We start from the raw sequence: 22,530 nt of genomic DNA on the forward strand, positions 1-22,530 counted from the left end.
ATATATATAGCTTTCGTGGGCAATTTCATGAATCCTTTTAACATTTATGAATTCTCATGTATACTTTTTCTAAAAAGTTTCATTTATCATTTTAAAATTTTTGTTAGTATAAAATCTATAATCATGTTATCTAAAATGTGAAAAAAAATTTTATATTAGGATTGAAATCAAATAAAATTAAATTTAATAATATTATGATACGTATTATTGTTCAAAAGAATAAACCTTATCTGATCTATAGACTCATGATCTGATATATCAATCTGCAAGAAAAACTAGAGATTTCATCTTCTCTCTTTCTATCTTTTCATAAGACTACTTAAATTGATGGATTAGGAAAAGAGAGATTAAGAGAAAAACCTTAATCTCTCAACTGCATTAACATCTTCTTTTTAACCCCTAGAGGTCCTATCTATTTATAGGTGAGAGTAGAGGGTCTAGAATAAGTTATTATGAGAGTTATTCCCATCAAGGATATCCTTTAAATAATCTTACGAACTTTTTTTTTCTATTGATGAACTTTTTTTCTATTAGCTAATAATCAATTTAATAATATCTATAATATATTTTATCATATCTATAATATATCTTACTTAATTAAATAAAAAATCTAACAGTTTTACGCTACTTTTATATGTATCCAAATATTCTACAAATCCCCAAAAGAAATTTCAGATGGGAAAGGTGCTAATGAAATTTTTTCTCTACTTGAAATTTCAAATTGCCTGTGTTGTCTTTTGCTCCTAAAGCGAAGCAGTCTAATTGTTGCGAGCTGCTGAAGCATGGTTAGTTCAATCTCTACCTGTTTGTTTTTTCTTTTTTCCTTTTAATTATTTCTTATATTTGCCACCCTCGCTCTGGAATTGTCATCGTTGAATAAGTGCAAACTAACTCTCAGTCACGGCTTTAGAAGATGAAAATCTAAGAGGAGATAGTTAAAGGCTTTTAAATGTTAATTTAAGAGAGGTTTGAATTTTCAGACTTGTCGGAGCAGATGTACATCACAGAGTTTGCGATGAGAGAGATCCATGTTTGGTCACCCCTCGTTGTCAAGTCTTTTTAGGAGGATCTATTTTGGGAGTAGTGATGCAACAGTGACGTAAAATTCCTCTTCTTTTGCCGGGAAATTAAACAAGTATACTTCCTAAAATAAATTAAGAATATTTATTTACCAAATACATTCATTATGTCAATATATCCAGTTCTCTCCATATCCTATTGATCTTGCTAGTTTTAGGGTGATTTGCAAGCCATCTTCACATTTATTATAAAGTACTGATCTTCCTTGTGATTGTTCAAAATCAGCACTAGTGCTTCTACATCATAGTCAATCTAAATATTTTGGGCTCCTTTCTTCAAAGCTTGTTTCATCTCTTTCTTAATCGTTTCATTATAAATAATGAACTTATTTTGCCTATATATGCATTATGATCTCTAATAAGGAAACTTACTCCATTCATTTTCTTGGAAGAACCATCGGTACCTATAATTGGACATCACTTTTACTTAGTTATTGTTGTATGCCAAAATCATGACTACAATAATCATTATCCTGTTGCATACATTTCCATCATTTCTCAGAGATAAATGACTTCAAACCCATGACAGTTAATTTAACAAGTCAAAAGGTTTAATTATAGAGCATGTTTAAAAGACAAGAGTCTCCTAATAAAGAGAACTCAAGAGACTTTTTTGTAAGGGACATAAATTTTAAGATCACATCAGTGTTTTTTCAATGTCTAATAATGAGTAATTCAAGAGACTCTTCTAAGTAAAAAGCTGAAGTCAGATATATATTTTTTATTTATATCAAGTAAGTTAGGTTAGTAATTATTTATCATAAGTCCTATGTTTATCAATTATCCTTTGCAAATATTATATATATATATATAGTTAACTTTGCTAGAATTTACAAGGTTAATAGGCTATGGAGGGAATTGGCCTCTTTAATTTAATTTATTTTATTTTTTGGAGCTTTTGGGAAAAAAGAACATCTCTTGCAATATTTTATTGAAGTAAATTATCTTCTTTAGAAAATAATTATTATCACATTACCACATAACTTTCTCCATGCATCCACCCACATCCATGCCTTAATTTTTTCATCTAAAATGGTGGTGTCCCTTTCTCTTTCTTTTTTTTCTTTTATATTTTCCTGGGTCCTACTCAATGATACATCATCCAGGGTTTTTATACCCCTTTCCTTCTTCTATAGCTTCAGACTTGGCACATCCAGCAGTGCCTTGTATGCCTTTTGTTTGATGTCATCTGTCAAACTTTTCAAACCAATTCATAGGTCCAGAGGTTCAGGTTCCTGCAGATCAGCTGACTTGGAATTCAATTCTTCAGCAATCTGCAGACCAAATCAAGCCTATCAAATAGTCCTGCCACCAACCTGTCCCAATTTTATCCCCGAGGAAGAAGTGCAACTCATTGTCCCATCATCTTCCATGGCTCAAAAACACTCTTAAAACTGGAATGTTTTTTTAGCAAACCTAATCTTAGCCTGTTTTGTTAGTTTGACAAGTCCTATAGTCCCACATCGGGAAAATTAGACTTGTTATCTCGTCTTAGAACTATAAATAAGGGCCTGGGCTTTGAAGTCAGATGTACCACAAGCAGCACAAGAGGCACCACAAGAAAACCTGCTTACGATTTGGGTTTTTTCTTGTTTAGTAAGCTGAAGGTGTTTTATGGCCTAGGAACATCTTCCTAAGGCATTTGTAAGTGTCCATCTTTTATAGTAGTAATTTGCTCCTCTTTCTTCCATGGATGTAGGTCAAAGTCAATTGACCGAACCACGTATATCTGGTGTTCTTGTGTTTTGTTTGTTCTTGTCGCTTTTATTCTTTCCGCTTTATTGTCTTACCACGTATATCTGGTGTTCTGGTGTTTTGTTTGTTCTTGTCACTTTTATTCTTTCCGCTTTATTGTCTTTGTTGTGTTGCCAAAATTATCCTTTGGTAAATATCCTGGGGCTAGCTCTAACAAACTGGTATCAGAGCCTGGTTCTGGGATCTTTTGGCAACGATGACAATAACAAAGATTGTTGTCGAGAAATTCGACAGAAATGTCAACTTCGGCTTATGGCAACTCAAGATGGAGGTCGTTCTGGTTCAAGACGGAGTTGATTTGGCACTTCAGGGTGCTGAGAACATTCCAGATGGTACGTCAAAGGAAGATCTTGCGGGTATGGATAAGAAGGCCCGATCCAGCATCATTCTAAATCTCTCTGATGAGGTTTTACGGGAGGTAGCTACGGAGACTACGACTAAGAGCATGTGGGACAAGCTTAAAGCCTTGTACATGAAGAGGATAGTGGAGAATCGTCTCTACTTGAAGCAGAGTCTGTATATGCTTCGGATGATTGTAGGTACATCTATACTCTCGCATCTTGATAAGTTTGATTCTTTGGTTATGGATTTGGAGAATATAGATGCAAAAATTGATGATGAGGATAAGGTTTTGTTACTCTTGTGTTCTCTTCCCCAATCTTTTAAGCATTTCCGTGATACTTTGATTTATGGAAAAGAAACAGTTTCGTATCAAGAAATTAAGTCTGCATTGAAATCTAAGGAGCAGATAGACAAGAATATCACCGGGGAAAGTAGAGAGAATCAGGCCGAGGGTCTGGTTGTTAGGGGAAGAATGGATAAAAGAGAATTTGACAGTAGTAGATCTAAATCTAGATCTAAATCTAGACACAGAAATTTGGAGTGCAGATATTGTCATAAAATGGGGCACATTAAATCTGATTGCTTTAAATTGAAAAATAAATTAAAGCAAAAGGAAAAACTTGTTGAGAAAACTACTGAGTCCGCTGAAGCTAGTGTAGCATCTAATGAGAATGTTAAAAATATTTTCTTTACTACTGATGACAGAACGATGTCTAAAAATGAGTGGATTTTAGATTCAGGTTGTTCTTATCACATGTGTCCCAATAGGGATTTGTTTTCCACATATGAATCTTGTAATGGTGGAATTGTTTTGATGGACAATAATGCTGCATGTGATGTTGTTGGTAGAGGAACAATCCGAATTAAAATGCATGATGGTATTGTGAGGACGCTCACTAATGTTAGACATGTTCCTGATTTGAAAAAGAATCTCATCTCTTAAGGCACCCTAGAGGCCCTTGGGTGTAAATATACAGCTGAAGGTGGAGTTATGAAAGTTTCTAGAAGTGCTCTTATTGTTATGAAAGCTTGTAGGTCTGGTAGCTTGTATATTCTGCAGGGAACTACTGTCACAGGTTCGGTTACAGTTTCGTCATCATCATTGTCTGATTCTGACATCACCAAATTATGGCATATGCGTTTGGGTCATATGAGCGAAAAAGGTTTGAGCATATTGAGCAAAAGAGGTCTACTTTGCGGGCAGAGTACTAGGCCACTGGACTTTTGTGAACACTGCATTTTTGGAAAGCAGAAAAGAGTCGGCTTCAATTCTCTGGCAGTTCATAAAACGAAAGGTACTCTTGACTATATTCATTCAGACCTTTGGGGTCCAGCTCAAGTTCAGTCTAAGGGTGGTGCCAGGTATATGTTGACTTTCATTGATGATTATTCCAGGAAAGTTTGGGTTTATTTTCTGAAGCATAAAAATGATGTTTTTCTAACCTTTAAACAATGGAAGGCTTTGATTGAGAAGCAAACATGTAAACAGATTAAGCGGCTTCGAACAGATAATGGCATGGAATTTTGTGAAGGTGATTTTGAAGAATTCTACAAAAATGAAGGAATCGTTTGGCATCGCACTGTTAGGATGACGCCTTAGCAAAATGGTGTGGCCGAACGTATGAACAGAACACTTTTGGAGAGAGCGAGGTGTATGATCTCAAATACAGGGTTGACAAAAGACTTTTGGGCAGAGGCGATTAATATGGCCTGTTACGTTGTCAACCGCGCTCCTTCTGCAGCACTTAACTTTAAAACTCCAGAGGAAGTTTAGTCAGGTACTCCTGCTGATTATTCTGATTTTAAAATTTTTGGGTGCCTAGCATACATGCATGTAAATGAAGGAAAATTAGAGTCTCGGGCTAAAAAGTGTATTTTCCTTGGGTATGCTTCTGGGGTGAAAGGATACAGATTATGGTGTCCTGATCCCAAATCCCCAAAATTTGTAATCAGTAGAGATGTTACTTTTGATGAATTGTTTATGTTATCTTCCAAAGAGGATTCTACTAGTTGTACAAATGATAGTGCACAAAAGCAGGTGGAGCTTGAGATTGGTAGTTCAGATTCTTTTAAGTCGAACTCTTCTACTCAAAGAATGCTAGTAGATGGTCCCGAGTCTACTGATGCAGTTGCTCCAGAGGAAGAGCAATATTCCATAGCCAAGGATAGACCACGGAGAAATATTCGACCACCACAAAGGTATGCAAATTTGGTTGCATATGCTTTATCTGTTGCAGAAGAGACAAGTGAAGTTGGTAAGCCTACTTCCTACTAAGATGCAGTTTCTTATGATAATTTCGTTAAGTGGTTGATTGCGAAGAATGGAGAAATAGAATCTCTTCATCAGAATATAACTTGGGATCTTGTGAAGCCGTCTTTGGATAAGAAAATTGTTGGATGCAAATGGGATACCATTGCTGAGGGGAAAGTCCTTGTTCAGAGAATTCATATGAAGGACGATTTAGTTGATATGCTTACGAAGTCTCTTCTGGTTTGCAAGTTCAAGCAGTGCTTGGACTTGGTTGGTATTCATTGTTGGTGATTGGCCGTTGGGGCTTTTGTGAAGAAGGTGGAGCAAGTTTTGTTGGGACATGCCAAGGTGGAGATTTGTTAGTTTGGCAAGTCCCATAGTCCCACATCGGGAAAATTAGACTTGTTATCTCGTCTTGGAACTATAAATAAGGGCCTGGGCTTTGAAGTCAGATGTACCACAGGCAGCACAAGAGGCACCACAAGAAAACCTGCTTACGGTTTGGGTTTTTTCTTGTTTAGTAAGCTGAAGGTGTTTTATGACTTAGGAACATCTTCCTAAGGCATTTGTAAGTGTCCCTCTTTTATAGTAGTAATTTGCTCCTCTTTCTTCCGTGGATGTAGGTCAAAGTCAATTGATCGAACCACGTATATCTGGTGTTCTGGTGTTTTGTTTGTTCTTGTCGCTTTTATTCTTTCCGCTTTATTGTCTTTGTTGTGTTGCCAAAATTATCCTTTGGTAAATATCCTGGGGCTAGCTCTAACATGTTTAGTGATCCAACGAGAGTTACAAATAAATATCTGAGCTAAACAATACCCGAAAAGACTTGAAAATTATATTTGAAATAAAAAATATTCCAAAGAATATTCTCAAGTTTGTGCTGACATGACAAATAGGTGACTCAGCAGTTTGTTATGGAGTTTCATGGCGATAATCTGAGGGTCGCCCCACTCTCAAGTCATCTAGTAAGAATCGTCAGTAAAATTTACGTTCCACTCCTCACCATAGGCTAACTAGCTGCTTGCCTCCGCTCTTCTCTCAAATTGATCCTCCTACCATAAACCAAATCCCTCGACCTCTCGGAGAAGAACTCACCGCATCGTCGCTTAACGATCGACCCCCTTTTTATTTTGTTCTCTTTTTTTTCAGTTTCGTGCTGATGTGAGTGATAGAAGATAAGATTTTTCTTGAGGAAATCTCTCTATTCTGTCGAGAAAAATCTGTTGAGGAAATCATTTCTCCTAATTTGTATAAATAGGAGAGAGAACATATTAATATATTGAAGTATTTTCATTTCTTTAATAAAGCTTCTTTTTTTTCTTCAATAAAATTTCTTTAATAATTATTCTTATCCCTCTTCTTCGAATGCTTTGTTCGTTTCCAACCCTGCGAGTTCCTTGTTGTCGTGTGCTTTGACGATTTATAGGGTTGTGAATTCAATCATCTCAGTCGGCCTATAAAGTTGTGCCTTCTTCTCTAAAGCTGTGCTGTGCTGTGCTGTGCTGTGCAAGTGTTTGGAGTCAGTGTTAGAGAGAGCATATGAATGCTCATATTAATATCATCACTGTTGGTTGAAACTGAAACATTGTTCCAGTTCAAGCGATCTCCAACTTTGACCAATATTTTTCCAAGCATGAAGGCCAAGATCTGACTACCAAACCAACCAAGACATGGGGAATCTACGTAGCTAACCGGACTGAAGCCAGCTCAAGTCTTATATTTTTTGTGTGGGGCACGTCCTGAGTTGGATCTCTTCTTCTCTTGCAAATACAATAAAATAATAATAATATTAAATTAAGAATATATATATATATATATATATATGTATATAGTTTTATTCTTTTAAATTCAGATTAGCAAAATATATCCATAAAAAAAAAAATCTCTCTTCTTCTCCTCCTGTAGGTCACATCATATGACTATTAACTGACATATTTATATGCTATATTAAATTTTGTGGGCTTGCTAAACTTTGAAAGGGTAAATATGGAAAAACACCTAAAATTAATGTATATATACTGTAATTGTCACCTCGACCACCACGCAAGCGACCTTTCAATGTTCGAGTCAATAGATTTGACTTACCTTTTCCAGGCCAAGGAAAAATAGTCTATTTATTATTGTCCTCTCCTCTTAATTCGCTCCTTAGCTCCCTTACCAAGATAGCAAGTAGCATTGTCTTTGCTGGATCCGAATTTTGGTGCATCTTACCAACCTCCTCATTCCTATTAGATGGTTAATGCGACAAAATATTGATGGATACCGTCGTTATCTCGTCTAATTATATATTTTTTATAATTAATTTTTTTAGTATTTGTATCTTATATTTTTAAAATTTTTTATCTTTAATCTTATTATTTTAATAAATTTTTTATTCATTTAAAATTATATTTTTAATTTTATATAAAGATCTTAATATTTTTATTTTTAAAAATAATTAATTATAAAAGAGATAATCTATAATTAAAAAATAAATAAATTCACATGTCTTAGGAGTAGTTAACCTATTAATGCATAGGTGATTGGCCATTTGATGGAACGAAAGTTTTTTTTAATTAAAAATAAATAAATTTGTAGTAAAAAATATAAAAGGTTTTTTTTTTTTTGAAGGATGCCAATTAACTTGGTCGATAAAAATTATTATTAACCATAATATTTTGAAATGGAATCTCGTTTATCATTTAAAGAAATATATATTTTTTATTTGTTTTATCAGCAAACAGTTAAAGATTAAAGAAAAAAAAGAAAAAAAGCTAAAATATTGCGTGTGCAACCAACCAACCCATCTCGATGTGAAATATTTCTTGTTTTAAACTATTAGTTAGTTAATCGCAGACTTACGCAGTAGCGATCGAGACATGGAAGTCTTCCTCGTTTCCCACTCGCGTTTCCGAGCTCGAAGACAAGTTCAAAGTCGTGGCCAAGTTGCTGCTCGTCGACGGTATCGTCATTGCTATTATTGCGATCTCCGGTGCCGTCTCTCCCTTCCATCATCCCTTTGGCTTTCTCCATCCAGAGTGGGGATTTTTAGAGCGATTCAAAAGAGGAAACCCGTGGCAGGAGAAAAAGCCCGCACCTTTTACCTCCTTCGAGCATCGGATGGCGGTGTGTCTTTCACCTTTTTCTGGTTTTGATGTTTTGGTTGGTTCCATCGGGAAAAAGATGGAATCCTTTTGCTGCTTTGGGTGACTATGATGGTTGCTCGAGTGCTCGGTGGCTTTGATGTGGTCGCGCCGATGGTTCCCTTGATGCGGAATCATTCAGAAGCGGACGTTTGTTGATGGGTCTGGGATTTTATGCCGTCTGATATTGTTTTGTTTCTGAACTTGTGTCGAATAATTTGAACAGATTTGAATGGGTTTTTTCTGCCTTGTCTTTCTGGAGAGCGCAATCATATATTGCGGATTTGGGGGTTTTGAGTTTTGAATGCCATGGAAAGCAGATTTAATTTAATTTAGTTTCTTTAAATTTGCTTCTTTTATTCAAATATTACATGACATGCGCACTTGACACGTACAAAATTTCAAACTCTGACCTCTTCCTAGGAGATCATTTGCTTCGATTCTGTATGGTGTTGACCGATTTAAGATGGTTGAGAATTGAGTTTGTCCTTTCCACAGGGAGATGGTGATCATGTTTAGGGAGTATGTTTCTGGTTGATGTTGTATTGCTTAGTTTAAGCTTAATAAAATTTCCTTTTCATTTAGAAAAAAAAGAGAAAGCTTTTCGTTTTTATTTTCTTCAATGAGGAGGGAAAAAAAAAAAAAACTGATGGCCTAAATAAAAATAACATCTTACTCAAAAGACATAGCATTGGTTGCTACTGCACATTTGCTATGAATAAAAAACAAGTGATTTAATTACCCTCCGCCAAACTTGTGCCACGAACTTCAATTTTAATCCTTGCTACTTTAAACAAGATTTGTTGTGCATTTGGTAGATCATTGGGATATGTATGAATATTTCAAATCTGATGAGTATTTGGCAGATACCAGTCGATATGCATGTTTCATCTAAAAGACAAGTGTCTCTTTTATTTTGTCCTGTGATACATGCCTTTAATAACAAAAACATGTTTACTTCTCTCTCTCTCTCTCTCTCTCTCATATGATTTTTCTGCATCTTTTGGTTCTTGATCAGACTCTTTTATCTGCATGAATCGTTGCTTAGTTTCTTCAAAATGTAGGAGAAAATACTAAGCATTTTGATGTTGAAGTGTACAGGATATTTCCAATTACGTTGTGCAGTAGGGAAATCATTATAGGATGTCAACATTTCTTTTCAATTTCAAGTTTTTTAATGCATCATGTTTCATATTTTTTTTCTGATATGAGAAAGTGTGCTGCATGGTTTATTTGGATGCAGCAACAAGCAAAAGTACCTAAATTTGGCAACTGGGAAACTGCTGAAAGTGTCCCTTACACCCAATACTTTGATCAAGCTCGGAGCAAAAATGACAGAAAAACCACTACTAATCCAAATGGTGGTACTGAAAACTCAAAGATAGTCTCTACTGATGTAGAATCTCTGGTCGATGCATCTTCAACTAAAACTGGGTCCAATCTTGAGACCACCAAACCTAAGGATCCAAGACCATTGAGGAAGGATGCTGGTAATATCAATCAAACTGATACACCTGTGAGTAAAGAAGGTGTTGTTCGCAAACCCGATAACAAGAGGAGATCAAACAGACAACATGGTGCATATCAGGGTAAATCAGTTGACAGAGCTGCAAATGATCCTCCTCCATCGGGCAAAAAGACAGCATTGGAAGGTACTCCAGGAAGAATTAGAACAACTCCTGGTGATCGAGCCTGTGGAATGGTAAGTACTTGCTTCGGTTGTTCTTCCTATGTTGCATGATTGAGTTGGTGCATATCTGAAGAAATCTAAGAGGCATAATTCGGATTTGATGAAAAATGAGTTAGTAGTAAGCTAATGTCGTTCTTTGGGTAGCAGCCTCACCATGATGTGACAGTGCCACCTTTTGCTGGATGGGATGAAAATGATCCAGCATCTGGTGAGGAGTACACTGGCATCTTTAAGCTAATAGCTGAGAACAGAAGAACTCCTGGTACTCCATATGAGCCACCACAACCAAGTGGTCAGAAGCAAGAAAGTACTGGAACTAAGGTCAGGACCTCTTCTTTGTAATCTTTATAGCAGAATACAAATTAGAATCATCTAAGCAATGGAAGTCATGTTTTCAGATGAAAGACCTCCTTTTTAACCACTCTTGTAGCAGAACTACTACTTAGCAAGGTTCGTCGTACCGTACCATACCGGCGTTTCGACCCAGGCTCGGTACCGGTACGGTACGGTATACCGCTTGGTACACCCAGGTGTACCGAGCGGTACACTCACATGTACCGAGCACTGCTACACTGCTACACTGCTACTGTACACTGCTACAGTACTCGGTACGATACGGGGCGGTCCGCATACCGTTGGCCTGTCGGACCGGTACGTACCGCCCATACCGGGCGGTACAGTCCGGTACGGCAAACCTTGCTACTTAGGTTCATATGCTTTTGTGGTTCCATGTTCATATATTATCAGGAAGCCAGTTTCATCCGTGTTGTCGACTTCTTCTGTTCCTTTTTTGTTACAATGCTTTTTTCCTTCTTTCCTTCCCAGGCGAAGGAAATGCTTAAGAAAGAATAATATAAATTGCGGCAACCTCTTCTGCTCTGAAAGGAATAAGAAAAAAAGGAAAAAAAAAAAAAACTCTTGTGCTGTTCATCATAGTTATAATGAAATTCTTTGTTCCTGCTCCAGGGTTGTGGGTGCTTAAGCTGGATTTTGAAGTGAAAATCTTCGTGGTAAAGATTTTGGAAATCTAAAGCTGCCAAATTCATCAAGAAAAGCCTTTTTTAGGGAGTTCTGTTTCGGAAGTATATATTTTCAGCATTTAAGCATAATGAGTGTTTATATGCAATTTAACATAATGTTCTTTTTTCTTATTTTTGCAACTGCTTTCTGTGGTCTCCTGAACATATTTCATATGCCATCAAATTTCTTGTTTATGGTTTAACTGTCATTCTTTAGTCGTAGAAATGCAGATTTGTGTAGATGAAATGAATTCAATCATTCAACATCATGGAAATCAATGAAGTATCGTATAGGCTTATGAGCTTATTGTTCCTCTGAGAACTAGAAAAGAAAAAACTACATAGAAAACTTATATTGGTTGTGGAAAGATCATTACCGACATCAGCATGAGACAAATTCATGAAACCTTTGCATGAAACTTTTTTTTTTTTTCATTTTTTCATTTAGCTTCGTATCAAATATTGCAATTGTGACAAATCAAAAAAATTAGTCAACCTGTGGTTCTCTAAGAATATTTGAATTATCACAACCTTAGCTCATGAAATGCGTCCACAGAAAAATATTCAGTGCTGTGAAGAAACAAAAAATTAGAAAGATAGGACTCTTTACATACTATTTCTTGAATTCAGTATGCTGCTGGCATCCAATTATGAGAACCACTCCAGCCCACAAGCTTGAATCTTGGTTGGCATCTTGAAACAATCCTTCTCTAACCCCTTTGACTTCCTAAAGGGAGAAGCCGGATCGAAAACTTTCTTGATTCTTCTGCTTTCAGATCTTTGGAGACCCACTCGACCATGTTCAGCTACCTTAGCTTCCTCAATGGAAGTGCTCGGCCGAAAACGTTTTCTACTACTCTCGCTTCCATCTTTAGATCATCCAACAGCTCCATCTCTTCCTTGCTCAGCCCTTTCAGTAAATTCTCAGCGTCCCGCTTAACTTCCATGAATCCATCTGCAAGCCTCTGTAACAGCGTCACTTCAGTCTTTCCAATCTCCTCAACCTCTCCTTCTATCTGTTCTACTTCTCTTATAATCGTTCTCTCTCCCTCCTCCACCGTTTTCTCCAGCCTTTCCACAAAGGGAGGCTCAGGGCCACAGGTATTGTCTGTCCTGATGAACTTACTAAAATCATGTCCAATACTCTTTGCGGCCTTTTCTAGTTCAGGAACTATGCTTTCAGGTAAAACAGCACTCTTTGTGTATACAACTGCACCTCCATACCCATCCCACGCATCATTTCTACCTCGGTAGTATACAAATATATAATCATCTTCTTTGTTCTCTACCTTTGATGATATAATGTACCTGAAGAAGACATGGAAAAGATGATAAACTCCCAGTTCTTAAGCCAGGTAAGTGAACTTGCCAAAAGTCAATGATCTACAAGCTCAAAATAAAAGGCTACAGTGACAGATTGATAAACTACTGCCATAAGCAGAGACTGATAATTGCATGTAAGGTTGGAATAAAAACTCATCCCAAAGGCCATATATTGAAGGGACACTGTTTCCACTTGACCAGTTGAATTTACAACCATCACATAAAGTAAAGTTCTCTAGCTAGGAAGCAATGGGTGGAACATTGGATGCCTGACTTCAGAAGCCACAGTCACATCTCATACAAATATAAGATTTGATAGGGTTATATGTTGGATATTGTATTAGCACCATATAAAGCACTGAATCCAGGATAAGAAAATCCTTACATGCATCTTCTTTTTATAACTCATTTTTTGAATCATCGGTGCTCTTAACAATAATTCTTGCATCTTAATTTTATAAATGGACATACACCAGGAAGTATATAAACCTTATGGATCATAAAATGGTTCAAATTGTACTGCTGCTGCAAATATAGGATTAATTAAATTTTACATGAATAATGTTCACATATATTTAAAACATGGCATAACCTTTTTGCCCCTTGTTTTTCCACATATTTATTTTCAGAATTTCCATTCTCGACAATCTCTATGATTTGTATCTCTAGAAAATATACCAAAATTTCATGATACATAAATAACATAAATATTTTTTTTAAACTCTCCTTATGTTTTGTGTCTCTAGAAAATATGTCAAATTTTCATGATACATAAATAACATAAATATTCCTGACTGTCCCTATAATTTGTATCGTTAGAAAATATACCAAATTTTCATGATACATAAATACCATAAATATTTTTCTCGACTGTCCTTACGATTTGTGTCTCTAGAAAATATGTCAAATTTTCAAGATACATAAATGTTCCTGACTGCCCCTATGATTTGTATCTTTAGAAAATATACCAAATTTTTATGATACATAAATAACACAAATATTTTTCTTGACTGTCCTTATGATTTGTGTCTCTAGAAAAAAATGTCAAATTTTCATAATACATAAATAACATAAATATTCTTGACTGTCCCTATGATTTGTATCTCTAGAAAATATGTTGAATTTTCATGATATATATAGATAACATAAATATTCTTGATTGTCCTTATGATTTGTATCTCTAGAAAATATGTCAAATTCGTATGTTACATAAATAACATAAATACACCATGTGACAAACAGAACATATAGCAAACAATTAGGGATGACAGTAGATGGATTTATATGAATCGAGAGAGATACCAATCATCTTGATAGTGGAGGTACTCATTGTCATGATTGTAGAGTACCCCAGGCTGCGAAGGATCTTGTACAAATCTCTGGACGGTGGATCTAGTGAAGAAACCACTATCTGGTGTACGTATCCTCCAAGACAAATTTCCCACGAGCCTGTCTGATTCCACGTGAAACTCATGTAATTGGCAGTCAAATGTGTCAAAAGTAGGATTTAGGCCGCTTGTTATGTACCACTTCCCACTGAAATCTGATATATTAAACGTTCTGACAACAACAGATGGATCGGGCACAGGAAACTCTCCGACATTTGATTTTCTTGGAACACATTTCTTACGTGAGACTGCACAGTCATTGAATTCATCTACAACACTGTTCTCAAACAGGTCCCCACATTTAATCTGCAGGATATAAGAGCTAAAGCACAGTCAAATAAATAATTTTCAGCATATGTAATTATGCATGCTCAACAGGAAGAAAAAAAAAAGAAAAGGGGAAACCTGGCATTCAGTCTCATCGGGCCTATCATTGCAGGTTTGCAGACATGCAACATTTGCAGCACAAGAAGGGTTAGCAATGCACTTTGCTAGTTCCACCCTGAGAAAAGAGAAAACAGCATGTATGGCAATTGAATAATCATGTTCATTGCAACCAACAAGACGATTAACCATTTGTTTGGCCTTGGAGATATGTAGGCCAACTTTGCTTAATCTTCCCTGAATTCCATTTTTATATCTACCATTTCAAAGTAGCACCTTGCTTGATGTTTTATGAACTTTAAACTGCATATTTAGTGAGGTGGTTATCTTTCCCGGTTTAGTCTTATATATTTGATAGGAGATTTCACTCTTATCAACTTGCTAACTACACAATAAGAACTAAGAGAACATGGTAGGGCAAATGATAGCTGAAGCCTCCCTAACTAAGAGAACATGTGGTGTCAACCAAGGATTGTCATGCCAATTGGTAGAGCAAAGATCCAAGTGTTGGCATAAACCTTGTTGACCATGCCAGAGGTGCTGACACAATACTATATGGTGCCGAAAAGGTCTCGGCAGACTCACACGCCAGGAAACAACAATCCTTGTTGTTAACACATAAAAACAGAACTTATGGGTATCTTGTCTTGGGAACAGCCACAAACCATCTCTATAAATCCAATATTGCACATCCGAAATTCTATAATAAAAATGCAAATATAGACTAAGAATCCAAATAAGTAGCAGCAATAAAATCTTATATCAACATAATCTTCCACCTTTTCAAGTTGAAAGCATGCTAGTATCAATAAATCAACTCATCAATTATCTCCGGTGTTTAGTTTTGTAGAATAAGAACAATATTTGTATCTCTTGTTAGAATGTTGTCTATTTAAAATAAATTACAAGTGAATTATAATTAGATCCCAAATCGTAATTCAAAACTATAGATACCTACCTTGAATCCATCATTGGCAAGTCTTAGGTACAATTCTTGACCATCTAATAAAGAAACTATGAAATAAATTTTTGTAAAAGAAGAAGAAGAAGATATCTAGAATACATCATTAACAAGTCTTAGGTGCATAACCTTAAAAGTTTAGCATCGACAAACTCAAATTTCATGGTAACAAGCCATTTCTCATCTTTAAATTTTATATCAAGTAACTAATAATTTTATATAAATTGATAAATGGTCAAAAAGATTAACTAATAATTTGTGCTTAAAGTGAGAATTTTGAAGTGGTGGTGGTTATGGGCAATGCAGAAAAGAGGGAAACAATACTTGTTATGAACAGTCTGTTCTATAGAATGCTTGATTCATAGGTCAATGGCTAGAAAAAAGACAGAGGAAGAGAAATACAAAAAAGGGAGAGAGAGAGAGAGAGAGAGAGAGAGAAAAGAAAGATGACAATTACACAAGGTTTCTGTAAGTTGGACATGGAGGAGAACAAAAAAGTAAGGAACCAAATTCTCAAACCTAGCGCATAAAAGAATATGCAAGTCTTTTGATTGAGTTTTCGAAAAAGTCCAATACAAAATTTAACCAAATAGACAATCTGATAACAAAGAGAACAGACTCACAAACTGAAATGAAATAGGCTCAACACAAGTTAGATGTGAATATTTGTCTGAATAAATACAGAAAAATAGACAAATTCTAACGAAAACTAACACTAACGAATGCTCCAAAAGCCATACATGTCGATACAAACTCGATAGAAAGGTCTGTCAAAATCCCAGATCAGCTAGTAAGTACCAAAATCCATGAATGTAAGTGTAAAATCCATGTCGAACTCAACAAGAAGTGTTTGTTGTTACTACTTTGTGATTATATGCTGTGGTTAAATTAAAAAGTTCAGAATAGACTTTTTTTAAAGCAAGCAACACAGTTACAGCAGTGATAGAAGCATAAGGTTGGTTGAGGAGGAGGGAGCAGAAGAGAATGTTTTAGCTCAGACAAAATAACCTGCATTCCTTCAATAGGCAAGAACATGTCTTGAGGGAATCAACTGCCTCAGCTGATGGCACAAATAGAAGAGTACACGCTAGCAACCCTGTTATAGTTGTTACATACAACTGATTCCACTTGTTAACTATGGTAGACAAAAGCAATGTTGACGATTCAGTTTCTTCTTCAACCTATGAAAAACACAGATTTAGATGGTTATTAGACGTGTAAATTGAAAATATACATCGAAAATTCTTTATAGTGTCACTCTTTGACAGATACCTTATATGTACATAAAGAAGACCTGCTTGCCACTACAATATCTCCACTGTCAAAGACAGCTTGCCTCCTGAACTCCAGTCGACAGCAATTCATCTGAGATTTACGCCGCATGATCCTTGGTATTCCTCTGTTGGACCACGATTTTACCTTCTTCGAAAATGAATGGTACGTAGAGATGCTCCAAGGTATCTTTCCATTAAGCATAGGAAACTGTTTGACATGCGGAACAAAGCTTCTATTCGTGGAGAAACCAATTGTAAAGAGGCCAGATTTCATATCTATGACTGAAAAATGGCAAAGCAAGAGTGACTTACAGAAGTCAAATTACAAAAAAACCTTAACTTTCAACTTCAACTAAAAACATGGGTTATCTTGATGCTGTATTCTTCTTCTTATTTCAGATTCTGCTTCAAAAATCTGTCATCTATTTCAACTTTTAATGGATATAAGTATCACTTAGAGATTCAAATATTAACTACGGAACCTATATGCATTATGCAAAAGGCCAAGAAACAAACAATGGTAGGAAGCAAGAATCGCATCATGCTCAAGGTCCCGAATGACGGACCTTCCGGTTCATCACCACCCCGAAACCCAACCAAAACAAAGAACCCGAATCGATGCGCCAAGGAACCATGCAACCCTTAGATGATTAAAATCACAGCCCTAATATACTCGATCTTTGATTCTTACAAGTAGCGACACCAAAAACCTATAAATCGTCAAAGCACACAGCGAAAAGGAACTCTAATGGTGCAAAGCGAACGAAGCATTAAAAGAAGAGGGAAAAGGTTTAATATTACTCTGCGAAAGATCGGAGCGGGTGTTCTCATATCGGTACGAACCTGCGAAAAAAAGGGGAAATCTGCAATGGTTAGGGATCCGAATAGTTCTTCTCAGAGACGTCGAGGGATTTGGTTTATGGCGGGAGGATCAATTTGAGAGACGAATAGCAGACAGAAATGAGTGACGGGGAATCGGATAAGAGAGCAGCTTACGGTGGAGTGGCGCGGAACGTGGAAGCGTACGGCTCTTACGGGTAGCTATTTCCCACAAGTCATACGCGATGACGTGGGAGAGGGTCGAGCCTTAGGATTCTGACCATATAACTCTACAACAATCAGTTAGACAATTTAAAGTTATGTTTTTTTAGTTCACTTCGCTGTACTCCACTGCCAGAAATCAGTTGTGGATTTCTAACGGACTAATCCACGTCATTACATCTAACTCATCACTAAGAGAGAGAATAAACAGACGATGCTTAATAATAAGATATATTTTGGCAAGTCAGCAATTGGAGTACCCCCACATGCTAAGTCAGAATCCATACTGAGATACTGTTTGGCATGTCCCATCCCGGAGGCTCGGGGTGGTGCCGTTTGACGTCGTCCCACACGTTCCGGGAGAACGATCGCATAGTACCATCTCATCCCCCGAGGTCATTATTGTCTTCGCTCTCGGTTCCTCCCCAATGGTGAGAGGGAGGACCGTGGTCTTGAGTGGGAAGATGGAATCCCTCGTAAACCTGGTGAGTACTGACGCCATGGGGGTGAGGTCTCCCTCGGTCAAACCGAGCTTCTTAAAGGCGTCGAAGTAAAGGACGTCGGAGGAATTCCCGGTGTTGACCATCACCCTTTTGACTCAAGAGTTGGCGATCTGGATGGAGATCACCAGAGCATCATCATGATGGGAGCGCTCAACTTCTCTAGCCCCGAAAGTGATTTCTGGCTCGAGCTAGTGCCGGGGACTTTTCTCAACCTTGCCACAGGCGTAGGCCTTCCTCGTCGTAGAGTTGTCGTCGCCGGCTACTGGTCCTCTGGAGATGATGTCGATTTGTCTTTCAATGGGTCCCCTAGGGTGTGGAGTCGCTTCCCGGGGTTCCTTGAGGTAGTGTTCGAGGTGACCTCTCTGGATCAGTGCCTCGATCTGATTCTAGAGGTCATGGCAGTCCTCCGTATTATGGCCGTAGTCCCGATGGAACCTGCAATATTTGGACCGATTTTTATGAGTGGCCCTTAGGGGATGGGGTTGTCGCAAGAGACCCTTTTCCCTAATTTGGAGAAAGATCTCGGTGCGGGACATATTCAGGGGGAGAGGCAGGGGCCTCGGGAGCAGTAGCTCTTATCAGTCGAGCCCTCGGCGGGGTGGCATCAGGGCTGCTGAGGTTGTTCCCCGAGATTGTTCTGCTCTTGGCCTCTTGCCTTCCATGCACTTCCCCACCACCAACGCTTCGGCGACGACGTACTGGTTGGCACGTTGGAGCATTTCGGAGACGGTTATTGGCTGCTTCTCAATAAATGACAAAAAAAACCTCTAAGGCTTCAAACCCATCAGAAATGCCTGCATGATTAGAGAGGGGAGCGTTTGGGAATCCCCGGATCTCAGTGGCGAAACGTGCCACGAACTTTGAGAGTGACTCGTCTTCACACTGAGATAACGTGAGTAGGGTGGCCATGGAAGGCCTAGGTCACACGTTGGCGAGGAAGTTCTGCTCGAACTCCCTGGCGAGCTGGTCGAAGGATGAAACTGAGGATTGGCACAGCCGGCTGAACCACGCTCATGCTAGTCCCCTCAGGGTGGTCAGAAATGCCCGACACATCAATGTATTGAAGGTGCCATAGAGGGCCATCTGAGCCCAAAATGCAGAGACGTGCTTCACGGGATCGGAGCCGTCGTCATATGTCTCCAATGTCGGGAGCCTGAAGTTGAGGGGTACTTGCTTATCCTATACTTCCTAAGTGAAAGGAGACCCGCCTGAGCCGCCTTCGCTGGACTCGCTCCGCGATTTTCGGAACTCGCGCTGGAACTCGTCCAGGCATTGGTTGACCCGGGACAGCTGGGCCCTGAGTGAGTCGTCTGCCGAGTCAGATGATATGGTGTTAGGCTCGAAGTGGGGTAGTGTGACTCAGCAAGGTGCCGGTTATTGAATCTCAAATTTTGATGATGAAACCAATTGATAAGTGTTTATGATTTAATCTGCATTTTGAGTGACGTAGGATGCTTCGATCAGGATGAGACAATTAAAACAGGAAGAATCATGTTAGGCCGGATGATCTATCGACATATCGACAGAAGGCTTCGGGCCATGGATTTGAGCATTGGGCCAAGAAGAGTGGATATTGCGCCAAGGATATTGGAGTTGCGGAGGTCAAATTGCCGATTGGGCAATAGGCCACAAGAGAGGACGATGCGTTGAAGAATCGGATGAAGTGTCGATGGACCAATGACATGCCGGACAACATGATTCATGCTTAGTAATAATTGTCTAGATCGAAGTGTATTTTTGTATGTGTAGGATTAACTACGATAGCAAGGCATAAAGCAAAATGAAGTCCCAGAGAAAAGAATGTGATTTCATTGGGAGTTCGAGAGTTCGATGGAAGTCTGGACGTTCGTCGGAAGTTCTACGGGAACCAACTGAGAAGTCCAGGAGCTTGCCAAAGGAGCTCATCAAAACTCACCAAGAAGATCATCGTGAAGTCTAGAAGCTTGCTGGGAGTCCGTCGGAACATTGCCGAGATATCATCGAAAGTTTGTCGAAAGATCGTCGGAAGCTCACCAGAAGAAATCGGACTTATCTTGCTTAGATTATGTCTTAAGAATCGTAGTTAGCACATAATTGGAGTTGGGATTAGGAGGTAATACCATCACTTCTGTTAGGGGCCAACTGAGCTCGAAGTTGGATTGGTTTGGGCCAGATTCAAGGCCCAACCAGGGTGCTGAAACCCTGGCCAACGGTGATACCACCCCTATTCGATAGTGGTACCGCCCAGTACCAGATCCTGCGGCGGTAGTACCGCCTAGGAACGGTGGTGGTACCGCTAGTACTCAGGAAACCTAGGAGGAGACCTTTTTACGCTCCAAGTTTGAATCAACTTGAAGCGTGTAAATACCCTCTCATCCCTGGGTAACAAACATAAGCACAAAGAGTTTAAAAGTGAAGAAACGCTATAGAAATCTCTTGAGAAATCCCTCCTCTAGATCTAACTTTAGTATTCTATTTAGAGAGGAGTGTGTGTGCTTGTAAGGGTTGTCTCCTAAACCTAGTAAAAGGAGAAGAGGGGTGTAAAAAGGAAGTTGATCTTTGCCTATTAAAGAAAGATCGATAGTGGATGCTGGTGGCCTCGACGGAAGAGGAATCAGCGAAGTGGATGTAGGTCACGACGACTGAACCACTATAAAAATCTGGTTTGCATTTTCTTTTTTGCACTTTACTTTAACTACAAGTCTCCTTCTTATTGCTTTCAAAGTTAAGCATTTCCGAAATCAATTTTATCGTATAAAACGAAATTTCTTAAACCAACGTTTTTATCGCTGCACTAATTCAAACCCCCCCCCCCCTCTTAGTGCCAACTCATTCCTAAAAGTTGGTATCAGAGTCTTGTATTTCTCATTTGGTTTAACACCCAAGATAAATAACTCTTTTTGACATTCAAGAGGGTCACTCTCTCATTCGTCCTCCCTTGTTCAATGGGACGAACTACACTTATTGAAAAACTCGTATGAGAGTTTTCTTGCTTTCCTTAAACCTTGATTTATGGAATATTATTGAAAATAATTTTCGAAGGTCTTCTCTTCCAATGAACCATTGGAATAATTTGGAGAAGAAGACATTTTCTTTAAATGCTATTGCTATGAACACTCTATTTTGTGCTTTAGACAAAACTGAGTTTAATCATGTTTCTATATGCGAAATAGCTTTTGACATATGGTGCACTCTCGAAATTCACAGATAAAGGCAGTAGCAAAGTTAAAAAATCGAAAATCAACTTTTTAATACATGATTTTAAACTTTTTCGAATGAAGCCAAGCGAAACCATTATTGAGATATATACTCGTTTTACGAATGTCGTCAATGGTTTAAAAGCTATTGGTAAAAGTTTTTCGAATCTTAAACTTATGAATAAAGTTTTACGCTCATTTTCTAAAACTTGGGATTCGAAAATAACTGCTATACAAGAATCAAAAAATTTGAATACTTTTTTGATCGAAGAACTCATCGGGTCTCTAATGACCTATGAAATGATGTGCAATACACGTGAAGAACTCAAGAACAACCTTCCAAAGAACATGAAGGATTTAACACTTAGAACACATGAAGACCACTCGAGCATAAGCTCATGTGATGGTAAACTTGAACTACTCATGAAATTTATAAAGTTAATGAAACAAAAATTAAAGAACAAAAAAAATGCAACTACTTGCTATGAACGCAAGAAGAGAAAAGAACTTTGGGATGAATCAAGCTCCTCCGAAAACGAGGAGAAAATCAATAAAGGTGAGGTGGCAAACTATGCCTTAACGGCTTTCTACAATGAGGTTAACAATTCAAATGAAACTCCTTTAACTTATTTCGAAATTACATGATGCTTTTAATGTGTTATTTTTAATTTAGTTTAATTATTTTTCTTGAAATTTGCATGTTTAATGATGTAATAAAAAATACAAAAATAAAATATGATCATGCTTATCATGCTAGTAATTTTAAAAATGATAATAAAAATTACATGTTTTATGTTAAAGGAATAAAATGTTAGATTTAAATCTAATGATAATCCTATGTATGTTTTTCAAGAAGAAATAATGTATATCTTGATGGTTTTCGTATTGATTTTTTATTTTGTTTGAAAATACTTTATGCTAAATGAAATCATGATTGATGAATATGCTTTTTGTTTTCTTTGGCTTGTATGTCTTATCATGATGAATGTTTTGAAAATAAATATTTACATCATGTTTGATGATTTTATTGCATGAGGACTTGAAATAATGATTTGAAATCATATGTTTTGGAATTATGTGTTACACTTTTTGATCTTGATGATTTTTGATCTTTCCGTTTTAAACGTTGATGTATAGTTTTCATACGAAAAACTTGAGTATGTTTATATGAAATCAATCACTTAAAATGAAACATATAAAAAGACAAATATATTATCATTGG

General features: G+C 37.5%; 2 protein-coding genes across 4 annotated transcripts; one reads left to right on the forward strand and one right to left on the reverse strand.

Annotated features, from left to right (window-relative positions):
* The first annotated feature begins 8,274 nt into the window (after positions 1 to 8,274).
* Positions 8,275 to 11,453, forward strand: LOC135615168 (RPM1-interacting protein 4-like). Of its 2 annotated transcripts, none has more exons than XM_065113307.1 (4): positions 8,275 to 8,532; positions 9,793 to 10,251; positions 10,384 to 10,560; positions 11,206 to 11,453. In XM_065113307.1, exons 1-4 carry the CDS (start codon positions 8,527 to 8,529, stop codon positions 11,236 to 11,238), a joined length of 675 nt encoding a protein of 224 aa, XP_064969379.1. In that variant the 5' UTR covers positions 8,275 to 8,526; the 3' UTR covers positions 11,239 to 11,453. The 2 variants fall into 2 exon arrangements, with proteins under 2 accessions (XP_064969379.1, XP_064969380.1); XM_065113308.1 differs by having other exon boundaries at positions 8,278 to 8,532; positions 10,387 to 10,560.
* A 292-nt stretch (positions 11,454 to 11,745) lies between these two features.
* LOC135585848 (violaxanthin de-epoxidase, chloroplastic-like) lies at positions 11,746 to 17,573 on the reverse strand. 2 transcript variants are annotated; one of them, XM_065113305.1, is made up of 6 exons: positions 17,432 to 17,573; positions 16,587 to 16,870; positions 16,323 to 16,495; positions 14,375 to 14,471; positions 13,884 to 14,275; positions 11,746 to 12,566 (listed from the first exon to the last, which is right to left on the reverse strand). In XM_065113305.1, exons 2-6 carry the CDS (start codon positions 16,860 to 16,862, stop codon positions 12,065 to 12,067), a joined length of 1,440 nt encoding a protein of 479 aa, XP_064969377.1. In that variant the 5' UTR covers positions 16,863 to 16,870; positions 17,432 to 17,573; the 3' UTR covers positions 11,746 to 12,064. The 2 variants fall into 2 exon arrangements, with proteins under 2 accessions (XP_064969377.1, XP_064969378.1); XM_065113306.1 differs by having other exon boundaries at positions 17,390 to 17,436.
* Positions 17,574 to 22,530: the final 4,957 nt, after the last annotated feature.

The sequence above is a fragment of the Musa acuminata genome, chromosome BXJ2-6 (genome assembly GCF_036884655.1).
Source record: "Musa acuminata AAA Group cultivar baxijiao chromosome BXJ2-6, Cavendish_Baxijiao_AAA, whole genome shotgun sequence".
NCBI classification, from domain to species: domain Eukaryota; kingdom Viridiplantae; phylum Streptophyta; class Magnoliopsida; order Zingiberales; family Musaceae; genus Musa; species Musa acuminata.